The 15,176-nt window shown below is 47.0% G+C and overlaps 1 protein-coding gene across 1 annotated transcript; it reads left to right on the top strand.

The window, feature by feature from the left end:
- Positions 1-5,761: 5,761 nt before the first annotated feature.
- Positions 5,762-7,756, top strand: LOC109781466 (uncharacterized). Its single transcript, XM_020340071.1, has 3 exons — positions 5,762-5,902; positions 6,305-6,514; positions 6,599-7,756. Exons 1-3 carry the CDS (start codon positions 5,762-5,764, stop codon positions 7,754-7,756), a joined length of 1,509 nt encoding a protein of 502 aa, XP_020195660.1.
- Positions 7,757-15,176: the final 7,420 nt, after the last annotated feature.

Below are 15,176 nucleotides of genomic sequence, written 5' to 3' on the forward strand. Positions count from 1 at the left end.
CTTCATGGCAGTGCCGGATACCCGGTGAAGCTCGGCCCATTGGATCATCTGTTCGTTCAGCAACAGTGGGCGCCCTGACGCACCGAATTGTGACCAGAAAAGCTTCTCTGTTGCATGCCCTTCTTTCGCTTGGTAAAACTGCGCGGCATCGGCAGCACTCTTTGGCAAATCCAATAAAGTGTCTAGAGAACTCCACACTTGGTTAAGCGGGGCATAATTCGGATCGCCGAACTTAGTTTGTAACAAAAATAGCTTACCAGCCGCGATTTCCCCAGCTTGCCGGACCTCCTCCCGGGCCGCTCTAGATTCGGACCACGCTTCTTTCGCCTCTCGTAAGGCCTTGGCAAGATCAGCAATTTTGGCTTTATTATCATTCTCAAGGAATTCACAATGGTCAGCAGCAGCCTTCAGTTCACGCGCCATCATGGATATTTTCTCCTCACTTTGGCACCCAGCAGCATGTTCGGCCTTTAACTTGGCAGACGCCTTTTCGGCAGCCGCATTAGTAAACCGGGCTTGCTCCTTGGCCCGGACTAGCTCCGCCCGAAGAATCTCCACTGCGGCAGCACCATCTGCAACCATGCATAGCTCAGTATACAGTCTTCAGAGTCACGCTTATAATATAAAGCACATGCATGTAGTGACTACCCCCAAGACATACCTTGCGCCTCGTCAAGCCGCCTGTTGATAAGCATGATGTCATCATCCGACACATCGAGCTTTCGCTGCAGATCAGCAACCTCTATAGTTCGGGCAGTCGCCAAGGAAGTAACAGCCTGCGTTTCAATTAATTAGATTGCTTCCTGGGCATATCTTTTTTGATCCCTTGATCGCCTCCCTTTGGAAGCAAATCGGAGTCTCAGGGGCTACTACCTATACACAGGTGCAGTTTGTGAATAAAACACAGTCAAAATTTTTTACAGTCCAAACCTCGAAACCTCTTAGCAGGCTCGTGCAGGCTTCAGTCAATCCGCTTTTCGCGGATAGAACTTTCTCAACCACCGTACCCATCAAGGTACGATGTTCCTCCGAGATGGACGACTGTCGCAACATGTTCGTCAATATATCCGGCGGTTCAGGACCTCCGGAAGTTGCCGTAGGAGTACGTCCTCCCTTTGAAGGGATCCGTTTATTCGTCCCTAGTGTTGTCTCCGGCCGTAGGCCGGACAGTTCGGGGCCTTCGTTGTTGGCCCCCGGACCCTGGGCTACCGAAGTATCACCTTCGGGGTGTGTCTTCATCACCCCTCGCACCACTTGTTGATCGGGAGAGACCCTCCGGGAAGACACCTCGAGGTCGTCCGCCCTATTGGGCGAGGAGACCAGCGGAGGTGTCTCGCTTTCAATCATCTCCAGGAGAAGATCCCCCGAGGAAGAGGATTGGTGAAGAAGGCTGTGTGCCGAGCTGCAAAAACATATATTCTAGATGTTACCTTGGTAACAGGAAAGGAGCGGGATATGTTCAACAACATCCTTATTCACTTACGATTCGGCTAGAGGCTTGTCCTCATCGTGGGACTGTGCGAGGACGCCATCCTCCAAGCCCGAGCCGCCTGACTGGGGCACCTTGCCTTGCTTGGAAGCCCTTTCCTCCCACTCTTCAGAGGCAGCCCTTTTCTTACCCTGAAGGGAAGAGACCTTGATTTCTCCTTCACTTTTGTCTTCGGACGATGGAATTTTGATTCCCCTGGACGTAATGTCTGATATACCTTCGGGATGGAGGCCGCTTTTGGTCCTCCCGCTTCCCGCCTTGTTCTCCTCCACAGGCACCTGGTATGGTGCCGGGGCCAGCATCCTTGTTAGTATGGAATCCGCTGAGTCTTCGGGGAGGGGGGCCGAACACCTAATCCGCTCCGTTTTCTTTATCCAGCCCTGGAAGAAGACAGTTTGCTCAGCAACATAGTACGGCGTACTTAACTAGAAAGAGCTCGGGAGTCGAGCGCTTACCGAGGTATCCGTATGGTTGCAGTCGAGGCCGATGTCCTCGGTGGTGTCCGGCCATTGTTTTCGTTTCCCGAAAAATAGCTTCCACATCCCTTTGTGCGTAGTGCCGAAGAAGTGTTGGAGGGTCCGTGGTCCTTCCGGATTAAACTCCCACATACGGAGCGGCCAGCACTAGCATTACAGGGCTCGGCGGACTAACATTACCTAAATCACGATGAAGAGATCGATGTCCTTCTCAAGAATGCTTCGGATGCGACTCTGTAGAGTCTGCACTTCATCGATGGATCCCCAGTCCAGCCCCTTATTAATCCATGATGCAAGCTGTAATGGAGGGCCAGAACGGAATGCAGGCGTGGCTGCCCACTTTGTACCGCGGGGTTCTGTGAGGTAAAACCACTCCCGCTGCCATTGGTCGGAGGTTTCGGTGAAAGAGCCTTTTGGCCAGGGAGTATTGGTAAGCTTGCTCACTACAGCACCACCGCACTCCGCCTGTTTCCCCTCGATCACCTTCGGCTTCACACTAAAGGTCTTGAGCCATAAGACGAAGTGTGGGGGAACTCGGAGGAAGGCCTCACACACGATGATAAACGCCGAGATGTGGAGGAAGGAATCTGGGGCTAGATCGTGAAAATCTAGTCCGTAATAAAACATGAGTCCCCGGACGAAGGGGTGAAGAGCGAATCCTAGCCCTCGGAGGAGGTGAGAGATGAAAACTACCCTCTCGCCGGATCTGGGAGTCGGAATAACCTGTCCTTGAGAAGGAAGCCTGTGGGGGATCTCCGCAGTCAGGTATCTGGCCGCCCGAAGCTTCACAATGTCCTCCTCTGTAATAGAGGAAGCCACCCATCGACCCTGTGGGCTGGGCCTGGACATGGTGGGGGAGCTTGAAGCAATGAAGGTGAACCTGGGATGCTAGAGCTCGAGGTTGGAAAGGCTGGGGAGAAGTTTGGCGTGACAAGCGACGACCCTTGGCTCCTTTATAAAGGCAACGGGTATCGAACGCCTCCTCCTAAGCCTGAAAACCTGCCTATTCCTAAGGAATCTTTCCAGTGGAACGGTTGGGTTACCCACGCTCGCATTAATGAGAATCCCGCGATAAGGGGGACACGATCTCCGCTTCGACAAAACCTTCCAATAGAGACCGCACCTCGAAACGCGGAACGGCAAGACAAGAAACGGTTCGAAATAATGACAGGACAAGCATGATGTCATGTTACAAAAAGTTGTCGGCAGATTGAACTCGTGAAATATTATATTCTCTATGGGTGTGTGTGTGGTACTTGTGTTGCAGATCCGGACACGAATGTTCGTCCGAAGACTATCCTGGAGTGTTCGGAAATGGGAACCCGCCTTGCAATGCTGATGACAATCTGCGCGCCGGACACCTCGTCATTGAAGCCTGGTTCAGGGGCTACTGAGGGAGTCCTAGACTAAGGGGTCCTCGGGCGTCCGGCCTGTTAGCCATGGGCCGGACTGATGGGCTGTGAAGATATGAAGACCAAAGACTCTACTCGTGTCCGGATGGGACTCTCCTTGGCGTGGAAGGCAAGCTTGGCGACCAAACGTGAAGATTCCTTTTTCTGTAACTGACCTGATGTAACCCTAGATCCTTCCGGTGTCTATATAAACCGGAGGGCTTAGTCCGGATCGGCAATACTCATAACCATAGTCATACAGGCTAGACTTCTAGGGTTTAGCCATTACGATCTCATGGTAGATCAACTCTTGTAATACTCATATTCATCAAGATCAATCAAGCAGGAAGTAGGGTATTACCTCCATAGAGAGGGCCCGAACCTGGGTAAACATTGTGTCCCCTGTCTCCTGTTACCATCGATCCTAGACGCACAGTTCGGGACCCCCTACCCGAGATCCGCCGGTTTTGACACCGACAGCAGCCAGTGCAAGAAATGAGGCGAGGGCTGCGGTGGCGGCTGTATGTCGCGATGGAGACAGAAATTATATGGGAAGCTCCTCCTTGGTAATTTATGGCATAAATGATGCAACGACACTAGAAGCTATTGCATTTCGGGTGGCTTTATCTCTAACGAAAGATCTCATGCTCCAAAATTTTGTTGTAGCCTCATATTCGAAACATATTGTCAAGGACATAGAGAAAGGAAGTCAGGGAGCACATGGGAACATCATCAGGGAGATTAATAGTAGGTCTCAATTCTTTAATTGTATTTTTTCCTTTGAAGGCCGAGCTACTAATAGCAACGCCAGTAGGTTGGCCAAGTTTTTGCATTCTCTTGATCAGGGGCGACATGTCTGGTTGGTCCAACCCCATGATCCATTTTGTATCCCACATCATGTGGATTTTGAGCAATAAAACTTGGTAATACCCCTAAAAAATCAAACCTTTTTTGTGAAAAATAATGTTCCTCGAGGATGGCAAGTGTTGGTGAGCATGACAAATCCGACTCATTTATCCTTATCAGAAAATTGTCATGGTTGCAAACTAAATTTGTTATCATCGCGTCAATATAAATTGTCATGAAAAATGCCAGATTTAACATGTTTAAAAAATTCTCATCAGATTTTTTGTGTACCCCTTCTTACCAAGTTTTTTTGAGACAAGCCCTTCTTACCAAGTGTATTTGAAACTCAGAATGCTTCAGGCCTTTGGGTAGACTTACTAAAAGCCAAATGTTTCCCGAACGACACTTTATTTGAGTCCTCAAAGCGTGGATCGACCTTTTGGAATAGGATCCACGCGGTCAAACCAACTTTTGCGTTAGGTGCCCAATTCCATGTCCATAACAGGAAATCCACGCGTTGCTAGCAGGACTTGTGGATGGGCAGCGAGCCTCTCTGGATGGAATTACAGTCCCTCTACGAACTCACTACTAACACTGACATTTAGGTGGCCGATGAATTGGGTGCAATGCTTCCGTTTGTTTACTTCAGAAGTGCACTCTCGCCGGCTGAAGGGACCAGCTGGTCACAGATGTACAGCAGGCTAACTAGCCTGCTGTTCTACGAAGCTCAAGATGGGGTTTCTTGGAAGCTTCCGAACTCATGCCAGTTTTCGGTCAAATCTCTCTATTCCAAGCTCACTAAAGGGCCAACCCTTGACATCGCCAAGGGCTTTGGGAAGCTGGCCCGTCTCTGAAAATAAAAAGGGTTAATTATCCTTTTGCCCTTAGTGGTGTCCATGTGCTCGGTTTTGCCCTCAGATGCGAATTGTGCTCAGTTTTGTCCCTAGTCCATGCGCAACTACTATGACGAGGCCAAACGGCCAGATTTTAGTCCATTCTGTCCGCCGGCATTAGTGGTTGTGGGTCCGGAGCTTACACGTGGGACCGCGTGGACGTGGGTCCGGAGCTGACATGTGGGCCCGTGCAAAAAAAATCCCCAAATCATTCGTAGGGTTCTAGCCGGCCAACTCGACGCCCACTCTGCCCATCCGCCGGCCGGCCGTCCTGCGCTGCCGCCAGCACCTGCGCCGCCACTAGCTGCGCTGCCGCGGCCGCGTTCGTCCTGCTCCACCGCTACCTGCTCCGCCCGCCACCTTCCTGCAACGCCACGGGTGGGGAAACCGCCACCTGCTCGACCCGCGGCACGGCCTCCTTCCGTGCCCCGGCCGGAGCGCTCAAAGGTGGGGGGCTGCTGGAGCTGTTTGAACTAGGAGGAAGAACCCCAGGGCGAAATGGCGAGCAGCGGTGACCCCGGAGATCCGCCGCGTCCACGACTGGGTTCCCGAGGGGTAAGTCACGCCTCCTGTTTAGATTGAGCTTAGTTGTGCATTTGAACAGTCGATTCGAGTTGGTTTGCCCGATTAGTGTGCTGATAGCGTCTCTGTTTTTCGTCGGTTAGGATGGAGTTGCGGTTTGCTTTCTTGGTGCACATTAGAAGGGACCGGTACATCTTCAATGCAAAGAATAAGAAGAAATTCCAAGGAGGTTTCAGTTATCGGTTGCCAATGGCTAGTAATTGGAGTTTCAGACAATCTGGGGAGGTAATTTGTAGCCAATATCCTTGGGGTTTGCTTGATGAAGTGGTATACAAATACTATGATGGGGAAAATAAATGGGTGACAGTTAGTAATGATGAAGAGCTGGCTACCATGTTTGCTAGGCATAAGGAGAAAGAGAATTTTCATGTGAGGCTGCAAATTGATGTGCTTGAGCGGGCATTTGGACCTAGGATGGCGGGTGCAACATCTCGGGGAGAACCAAGTCGTCGTAATGGCATCTCTAGCCAGAACAGTTCAGTTAGTGCATGGCGACGTGGTGGCTCGACAAGCGTGGGCACCGGCAGTAGGGTCCCCCTTGAAGTGGAGCCTGATGACTAAAATTCTGGGGTTGATGAAGAGAAGCTATATTCTGATGTTATTTAGAATTTATGATGGGCACCTCAGGCTGAAAACCAAGATGAGGCTCACAATGCAGTCCGTGTGGATGATGACGCGGTGGGTGAGGACGAAGACCTTGAAGCTGTTGAATGGGACCCTTTGAACCCTCATATGGAAGAAGGTACCATTTTTGCATCCATGACTGAGTGTAGAAATGCACTTGTGACATACTGCATCAACGTAGAACGTACTTTCAAAGTTGACAAGAGCGATCAAGTACGTTACAGAGTGCACTGTCCGACTGAGGGTTGTCCATGGAGGATGCTCGCATCTAAAATGCGAAATAGCACGAATGTTCAGGTCAAAGTGAACCCTTTTAAGCACACATGCCAGGAATCAACCCTTAGGAAGGATACAATCAGTAGAGCCAAGTCAAGATGGGTGGCAGAAGAAGTAAAGAAGTGGGTGAAAGAAAACCAGCAAGTGGGTCCAAAGGAATTGCAGAAGAACATCAAAGACAAGTTCAAGATAGATTTACCATACATTAGGTTGTTCAGTGGTAAACAACATGCTATGGATTCTATTTATGGTAACTGGCAGGAAAGTTTTCAGTTGTTGTATTCATTCAAAGGTGAAGTGGAGAGGACTAGCCTAGGTAGTATTGTAGATATTGACCACCACACCGTGGAGTACACATTCAGGGGAGTGACAAAGACAAAGGAATGCTTTAGGAGGGTTTTTGTCTGCTTTGAGGCTTGTCGCCGAGGTTTTTTGGCAGGCTGCAGGCCTTATTTGGCTATTGATGCCACTTTTCTCACTGGGAGGTTTAAAGGACAGTTAGTAGCAGCTTGTGCAGTTGATGCACATAGTTTTGTATTTCCAGTTGCGTACGGTGTGCTGGAGACAGAGTCTGAGGAGAGCTGGACTTGGTTTTTGCATAATCTGCGCCGGGCTATTGCACATCCCAATGGGTTGGTCATTATAGATGCCTGCAAAGGTTTAGAAGTGGCCGTGGACAATGTGTTCCCTGGAGTAGAGCATAGGGAATGCATGCGTTACCTTGCTGCAAATTTCATGAAGAAATTCAAAGGAAAGGTGTATACCGACAATTTATGGCCAACATCTTTGACTTGCAGTATGAAGAAGCAGAACTACCACTTGAGGCAGTTATACATGAATCCCAAAGTGAAAGAATACTTGAAAACACACCACTCCAAGTTATGGGCCAGAAGCCAATTCAGTGAACCGAGCAAAGTTGACTATGTGCACAATATTCTAGCAGAGTCTTTCAACTCAATGATCCGGAAACTAAAGGGTCATTATGTGGTGGATTTGCTTGACAGGATAAGGATAGAATACTTGCAGAAATTTCATTATCGTGCAGGAATAGCCGAGGAAAAATTCATGGGCCACATTATCATCCCTGCCATGATGAATGAACTGAAGCAGAAAACAACAGGCTTGGAAATGAACATGACTCTTTGCTCGGGTACCACAGCAGATATCATATTTGGATAAAGAGAAGAGGGAATGGAGATATCCAGTGGATTTAGAAGCTAGAACTTGGAGTTGTAGGCAATGGTAGATAATTGGGTTGCCATGCATTCATGCCTTGTTTTTCATCACTTCTCTCCCAGGTCCAGCAGGGAACATACAACAGTATGTGCATGATTACTACTCTGTTGCAAGGTTCAAAGCCACATATGCGTATGCCTTGCCTGCTATGGAGGGAAAACAACAATGGGACATGGGGGACCATGGATTCAAGCTTTGCGCTCCAGTTCTGAAGAGAGCAGCAGGTAGACCAAGGAAGAGTCGAATCAGACCTCAGAGCGAAGGAGCTAGACTTGGAGCGAGGAAGCGTAAGTGCACAAGGTGTGGTGGGTCTGGTCATTTCGGTAAGTATTGTGATAACATAGTAGATCCAGCGTTCGGAGAGAGTTTCGATGAAGGCTTCGATGAAAATGTTGGTCAGCAGCCGGTTGCCTCAACAGATGATGAAAATGATGGTCAACAACCGGTTGCATCAGATGAGGATTTTGACGAGGTTCCAAATGATGATGGTCAACAGCAGCATGATTTTGACGATGATCCAAAATATCCTCCAAATGATGATTCAAGTGAGGCTCCAAATGGTGATCCAAGTGAGGCTCCAAATGGTGACCAACCTTCTGTTGTTGTGAGTTCTGCTAGGTATGTAAATCTTGCAAATACTACTGTACATTTATCACTTGACATGATCTCATTACCCTTTATGTTTTGCACAGCTCTGTGGTAGGTTTGAAGAAGACGCGCAAGGTACCGACAACCAAGAGGAGAAGAGAAGAAGCAATGAGCACAAGGTGCACGAGGAGCAAAGTGATGGCAAGAAGCTCAAGGAACAGACAGAAGCCCGAACGCTATTTATGAATAATTATGAAACATTATGAATAATGTTGTATTTCTGTTGAATGATGTTGGACCTATGTTAGAACTATGTTTGAATGATGTTGGACCTATGTTAGAACTTCAAATTTGACATGCTATATGGATGTTGGAATTCTTTCGAAACTTTGGTAAACTCACATTCATGAAAAATGTGCTAAAAAAGAGCTCCAAAGGTAGGGTAAACGGCCTCATTTCTAAGCAAGATTTGTTTTGACCTTGTCTAAATGAGCCAAATAACTTTCCTACACATATATTCTATATACACAGACTATGTGCGCTGGTTTTTCCTTTTTTTGAATTTTGTTTTGCTCATTTGAATTCTGGTCAAACCTAACTTTGACCAAGATTTAAACAAGTCTAAAACATCAAAATGAAAAACTAAGCCTGGATCCTTCTTAGTCACTCCAAAATGAAGCCGTGGTGAGTTTATTGAAATTTTCATGTTCATTTCCCCAAAACACTTCTCTTCACTTCATACAAGAGAGTTTGAGATACTTGAGATATCACATAAGACACATGCACTTTTTGTTTAAATGTATGTAAACCTTGTTTATCAACTTAAATCGTTAGTATATGACATAAGAAGACTATGTGCGCAGGTTTTTCATTTTTCCGATTTTTATTTAATTTATTATGCTCATTTGAAATCTGGTCAAACCTATCTTTGACTGCTCCAAACCCCTCCCAAACCCCGCTAACCCTAGCGCTGAACAAGGACTGTCCATCTAACCCTAGTGGCGATCAAGGACCATCGATCTAACCCTTCTAGAAGGAATATATGGGGAGGAGGGGGGCGATCCGCGAGATGCAATCTGATTGGCTGGGCGATTGTTTTTTCTCAACAAGTACCGGGCACGCTGGATGGACCATTGGGCCGTCTCGCTGTTTGGGCCTGAGAGCGCAGTTAATTTCCCATCTCAGCCTTTCCAGGCCTGCATGCATGGGAAGGGGGCGACGTGGGATTGCATGCGCGGGAGGCGGACGTGCATGCATGCGAGCGAGGCGAGCTAGGCGAGCGACGTGGCCATGCACGTATTGATTCAGACTTAGGCCACTGTTTCAGATTACAGCAGTGGTTCAGATTACGGCAGCGAGTCAGATGCACGCGCCCGGTCAAAGAGCTTCCCTATGCAGTGATTCAGATGCACGCACGCGCCCCATGCGTCATTTCCGTGCAAAAATTTAAGGGTCCAAAACTTAATGGATACACAACACGCACCGTTCTCATCCCTTCTCTCTTCCTCTCCCACCCACATGCCTATAAATGGGGTGCCTCTCTTCCTCTCCCACTCACCACCCAAAAGCCAGATCCATTCTCTCCAACTTCAAACACCCAAGCGACCGATCCCTCTCCAAGCGACCAAGTGAAGATGCAGTACAACGTGCCGACCTTCCTTCGTCCGCTTGTCGTGCCGGAGCTGTGCTACCCACCAGGCGTGCTCGTGGAGAGGGAGCTCCGTGTGTGGGCAACTTCAAGGTGGAGGGGGTCCGTCGAACTCACCTGCGCCTTCCTCAGAGCCAGCTATGCCCACCTCCCACGGGGCTCGCCTAGTATGTTCACCCTCAACGAGGTTCGTGACCGTGCCGGCATCCTCCTACTACTCACGGTCACCTTCACCAACCCGTTTGACGCGCGCGAGCTCCTCAGCCAAGTCTTTTGGTGCGGCTATGAGTCCATCTTCGCGGTGTACAACATCTTCACCAACTACGAGTGCATCTTCCCCACTCCAAACCAGATGCACTCCCTTCCCTACAAGGAGGAGGAGGAGTGAAGTTGAAGACAGTGTTGAAGGGGCACGCGGCCAAGATGGAAGAAGGAGGTAAACATGCAGATGTTCAAGAAGGGGTGCGAGCCCGGAGTCAAGCTCGTCATGTTTTAGTTTTATCGTTTTTATTTTGTTGCTTTTCTATGTCATGCGTGCCGTGTCGTGCCTGTCATGTCCGTGAACTTATCTATGGGTACCCATCTATGTAAGGGTACGGTGTGTTGCATCTTATCTATCCAAGTTATTATCTGTGTTAAAAAATGTCCGTGCCCAAACATATCATTTCTTCCCTAAACCAAGTCATGAACTAACATGCAAATTTATTCCCTTTAAATCCTAAACCAAGTGCCACTCTAAACAGAATCATGTGGCAGTGCAAACATACGTTTCCAACCCTCCAAAATTTCAGTGCAAAACAAAGTAAAACCATTCTCACGCTTGTGCAAACATTCAGTACAAACATGCGTTTTTAAACCCTAAACCATGTCACGGTCTCACTATGTATAGCTTCCTTCCGTACCCATGTCAAAGTCTTTCCATATGCCCTAGCGGTTACTAACGCAGTCCTAAACGCCACAAACCCACGCGGTCCTGGGTTCGAGTCCCCAGCCGCACCAATTGTTTGTGAATTTTCCATCCTTCATTTTTTAGACAAATTATTTTTTTCTCAATAATGCCCTTAAAAAATGTTCATTAATTTTGGCACCAGGTGTAAACCTCTACCAGAGCTGAGGCACATTTTCCATGACATTTTGGTCTTTGATTTAAATCACGGTGTATGAATTGGAGTAATTAAATTGCTAAATATTTAACAGTGCCAAAAATATTTCTAAACTTAATTGTTTGGCTCTGGAATAATTCAATTAGCTTCCATAAAAAGTTTCAGCGTTAAATAAAATAATTTACTGCCTAAATTAAATTAGAACAGAAAACAGAAAAACACGCAAGAGAACCCCCGAATGGGCCTAATTGGATGCAGTTGGCCCATTAGTCTAGCCGGCACTTGGCTCTATGCTCTGAATTTGGCCCACAGAGGAACCTTTTTTTACAGAAAGGCAGAGCAGAGAGCTGCATTTCATTGATCAAAAGTTTCTGAATTCCTCATTTCTTCTCCCTTTTTTCAACATATTTAAATGTTGGTCACTTCTCCTTTTTTCAACATTTAAACAACTTTGACCAACATTTAAACAAGGTGAATTTCTCATACAATTTCAAGCTTACAAATTCCTCCATAATTCATGCCTTTCCATGCAATTTCAACATTACACCCACTGCGATTACCATACCTACAAATGCCCAAAAGTAATTGCAAATGGGTATTGGTATTTGTGCTTGATCTTCAAGCTTCCTAACCTTCTTCTTCAACATCCTAAGATCAACAGCTAGCTCTCTGTCAGTGCGTGCTTCGCCCTCCATCTCTTCTTCCGGAGCTCGTCCCGCGACCACTGCCGTTCGTGGCAGCATGCGCAACCATTCTTCATGCTCTTCTTGCAGTTCATTCATCAGAGTCTTGGCCAGAGCATCGACCCAAAGAAAGAAGCATTTCACCTACATGAACGCCAAAAAGATCAACCCATTGCTCAAAGATCCCGACCACTAAAATGGTGCAATTGCCCCGATTCTTACCCCATTCTCGCTGCACATGTAGAACGGACGATTCTGGTTCCTCGGTGTGTGAGAAACCCTGTGATCAACGCCCGCCCGGCACCGCGGACAGACAAAGATATGCATCTCCACGCGCGCCAGGCTCTGCATCCACGAGGTGGCGCGGGAGCTTGAGGAAGATATGGAGCTCGGAGCCGAAGGGGATCTCAACGCCACCGAGCCCTCCACAGCTATCTTCCCACCGCCGCTCTCTCTATCACCGTGGTCACCGCCATGCTCTCTGTCGCCCGCGCTCTCTGTCCCCGTGGTCACCGCCGCTCCCCGCTTATATAGCACACCCGCAACGGCTCTCTGCTCAACGGCTCTTTGCCGGGTCCCACAAGCCACACGTGCAATGGTCTGATCGTCTAGCGCGTCTCTGCCGCCTGGTCCCACCTGTAAGGGGCGAGTCAAAAGGTTGACCTGACGGAGACGACAATACTCACGGAACGAGTTGGTGCGCATGGACTAGGGGCAAAACTGAGCACGATTCGCATCTGAGGGCAAAACTGAGAACATGGACACCACTAAGGGAAAAAGGATAATTAACCCAAATAAAAATCTTCCTTTGGAAAATGTTCAGAATCCGTCTCCCCACATCCGATAACGTGGTTAAGAGATAAAGCCCATCAAACGGTGCCTGTGCTGTTTGTGGCGGTGCAAAAGACGTTAACCACGTGTTGGAGCACAATTCGCGAGGCCTTCGGGCAAAGCTAGAACTCTTCTCCGGGTGTTGACCTGTAATATTCTTAAGGCCCATCGTGGCCCTTTCAGCAGGGTGTTAGGAAGATGTGTTGGGGCTCTCTTGTGATCGCTTTGGTCAATTAGGAACAAAATTACAATAGAGAAGTGCTTCCCTTCTCACCTAGCTGACCGCATCTTCAAATGTCATCTTTTTTTGTACCAATGCACATCTTTGGGGAAAAAACATGACACTGATCACATGCTCGAGGAAATGGAGAATATCATAATGATCCAAGTCATTGCTCGCCATCTCTCTTCGCTCGGTTGAGGTCTTATTTTGGGATCCTTTTGAGCCAACACACTCTTGTGGGTTGGGGCTAGTTGACCGCCTGTAGTGCTGACTTGGTTTAGCCGTTGTCCGGTTTAGGTTTGTTTTTGAACGATAAGTTTGTCGCTCTACTTGTTGTGTGATTTATTAATTTAAAGACGTACTCTCCTTGAATCTTCGTTCTAAAAAATAGTAGTAAAAAAGAAAAAAATGAGAAGTAAAAAAAAGACATTGTGGGTCTTTTCCCTTGGCTGCTTGAGAAGGACAAGCTGGCAGCAAAGACCAGCAGAGAACAATATATTAGGGTAAGCTAAGCTATACTGAATCACCTTGGTGGACAAGCTTGTTGCCAAGGGTACAAAAGAAAAGTCTTTCTTTCTTCCTAGTAGTAGAAAAAGGGCCTAATGTGAAGCACATTAGTCCCGGTTTGTAACTGAACCGGCACTAATGTGACCATTAGTGCCGGTTCTAACGGCTAGGCAGGCGGCGCTCATTAGTACCAGTTCGTGGCTAACCTTTAGTACCGGTTCATGCCACGAACCAGTACTAAAGAGGTGGTGGCAGGCTGTTGTCAGGCTGGGGCCCCACCAGCACCTTTAGTACCGGTTTATGCCACGAACCGGTACTAGAGATTTTTAGTTGATTCTTTTTGCTATTGAAGAATATTATAGCTTTGTTTAAGTGGATCATAACAAAATATTTTAATTGAGCCACCAACCGGGACTAAAGGCCTTGTCCTAGCAGTGGCTAAAATTTAGTCCCACCTCGCCAAGCGAGAGGGACTCATAGCGGTTTATAAGCCCTGAGTGCAGAGACGAGGAACGATGAAGGAGAGGCGCAATTCTCACCTGCACGTTGCTTAGCTTCAGGCCTTGAGGAAATGGTGTAGACTGCATGGAGCTATGTGTAGTTTCTCAAGGCCTGAAGCTAAGCAACGTGTAGGTGAGCATTGCGCCTCTCCTTCATTTTTAATAACTTATTTTAACTTCGGACTTTTTGTGTGTTTAGTATGCACCATTCAAAGGCACATCATCAAAGTTAAACTCTTTTCTGCCTTCATTTGCTAGTTGGCATGGTATCATCATTTCACCCACATAGCATGTGCAAAAAGTAGAGAGGGTTATGGAAAAAATTGGATGCACTTCGTGTACAAACTGGACAATCTCTTTCGAAGTATCAGGGTTTCGGACGAAAACTCATCTGTTACAAAGGCAATTCATTTTTTAAAATTATTACAACTCTAGACTTTTTGTGCGTTCAGTATGCACCATTCAAAGCCACGTCATCAACTTCCAACCCTTTCTGACATCATTTGCTATTTTTCATGCATTTACTGATTATTTTGAGCTAAATGACCCAGAAATTGAAAAGCACCACAAATGAACTCTGAAATGGTTGAAAGTTGGCATGGTATCATCATTTCACCCACATAGCATGTGCAAAAAAGTAGAGAGGGTTACGGAAAAAACTGGATGCACTTCGTGTACAAACTGGACAATCTCTTTCGAAGTATCAGGATTTCGGACGAAAACTCATCTGTTACAAAGGCAATTCATTTTTTAAACTTATTACAACTGCAGACTTTTGTGCATTTAGTATGCACTATTCAAAGCCACGTCATCAACTTCCAACCCTTTCTGACATTATTTGCTATTTTTCATGCATTTATTGATTTTTTGAGCTAGATGACCCTGAAATTCAAAAGCACTACATATGAACTCTGAAAAGGTTGAAAGTTGGCATGGTATCATCGTTTCACCCACACAGCATGTGCAAAAAAGTAGAGAGGGTTACGGAAAAAACTGGATGCACTTTGTGTACAAACTGGACAATCTCTTTTGAAGTATCAGGTTTTCGGACGAAAACTCATCTGTTACAAAGGCAATTCATTTTTTTTAAACTTATTACAACTCTAGACTTTTTGTGCATTCAGTATGCACCATTCAAAGCCACGTCATCAACTGTCAACCCTTTCTGACATCATTTGCTATTTTTTCATGCATGTACTGATTTTTAAAGTAAAGTTATTCCCAAACTAGTGTTTCACACAAATTTAAAATAATTCAAATTTAAACTATTCAAATTTGAA

The sequence above is a fragment of the Aegilops tauschii genome, chromosome 1 (assembly GCF_002575655.3).
Source record: "Aegilops tauschii subsp. strangulata cultivar AL8/78 chromosome 1, Aet v6.0, whole genome shotgun sequence".
Lineage (NCBI taxonomy): Eukaryota > Viridiplantae > Streptophyta > Magnoliopsida > Poales > Poaceae > Aegilops > Aegilops tauschii.

Coding starts and splice junctions, on each gene's coding strand:
- LOC109781466 (XM_020340071.1), top strand. CDS start 5,762: ATGGAGTTGCGGTTTGCTTTCTTGGTGCACATTAGAAGGGACCGGTAC. Junction 5,903..6,304: donor GTTTCAGACAATCTGGGGAG/GTAATTTGTAGC, acceptor TGGGCACCTCAG/GCTGAAAACCAAGATGAGGC. Junction 6,515..6,598: donor AAGTTGACAAGAGCGATCAA/GTACGTTACAGA, acceptor ACGAATGTTCAG/GTCAAAGTGAACCCTTTTAA.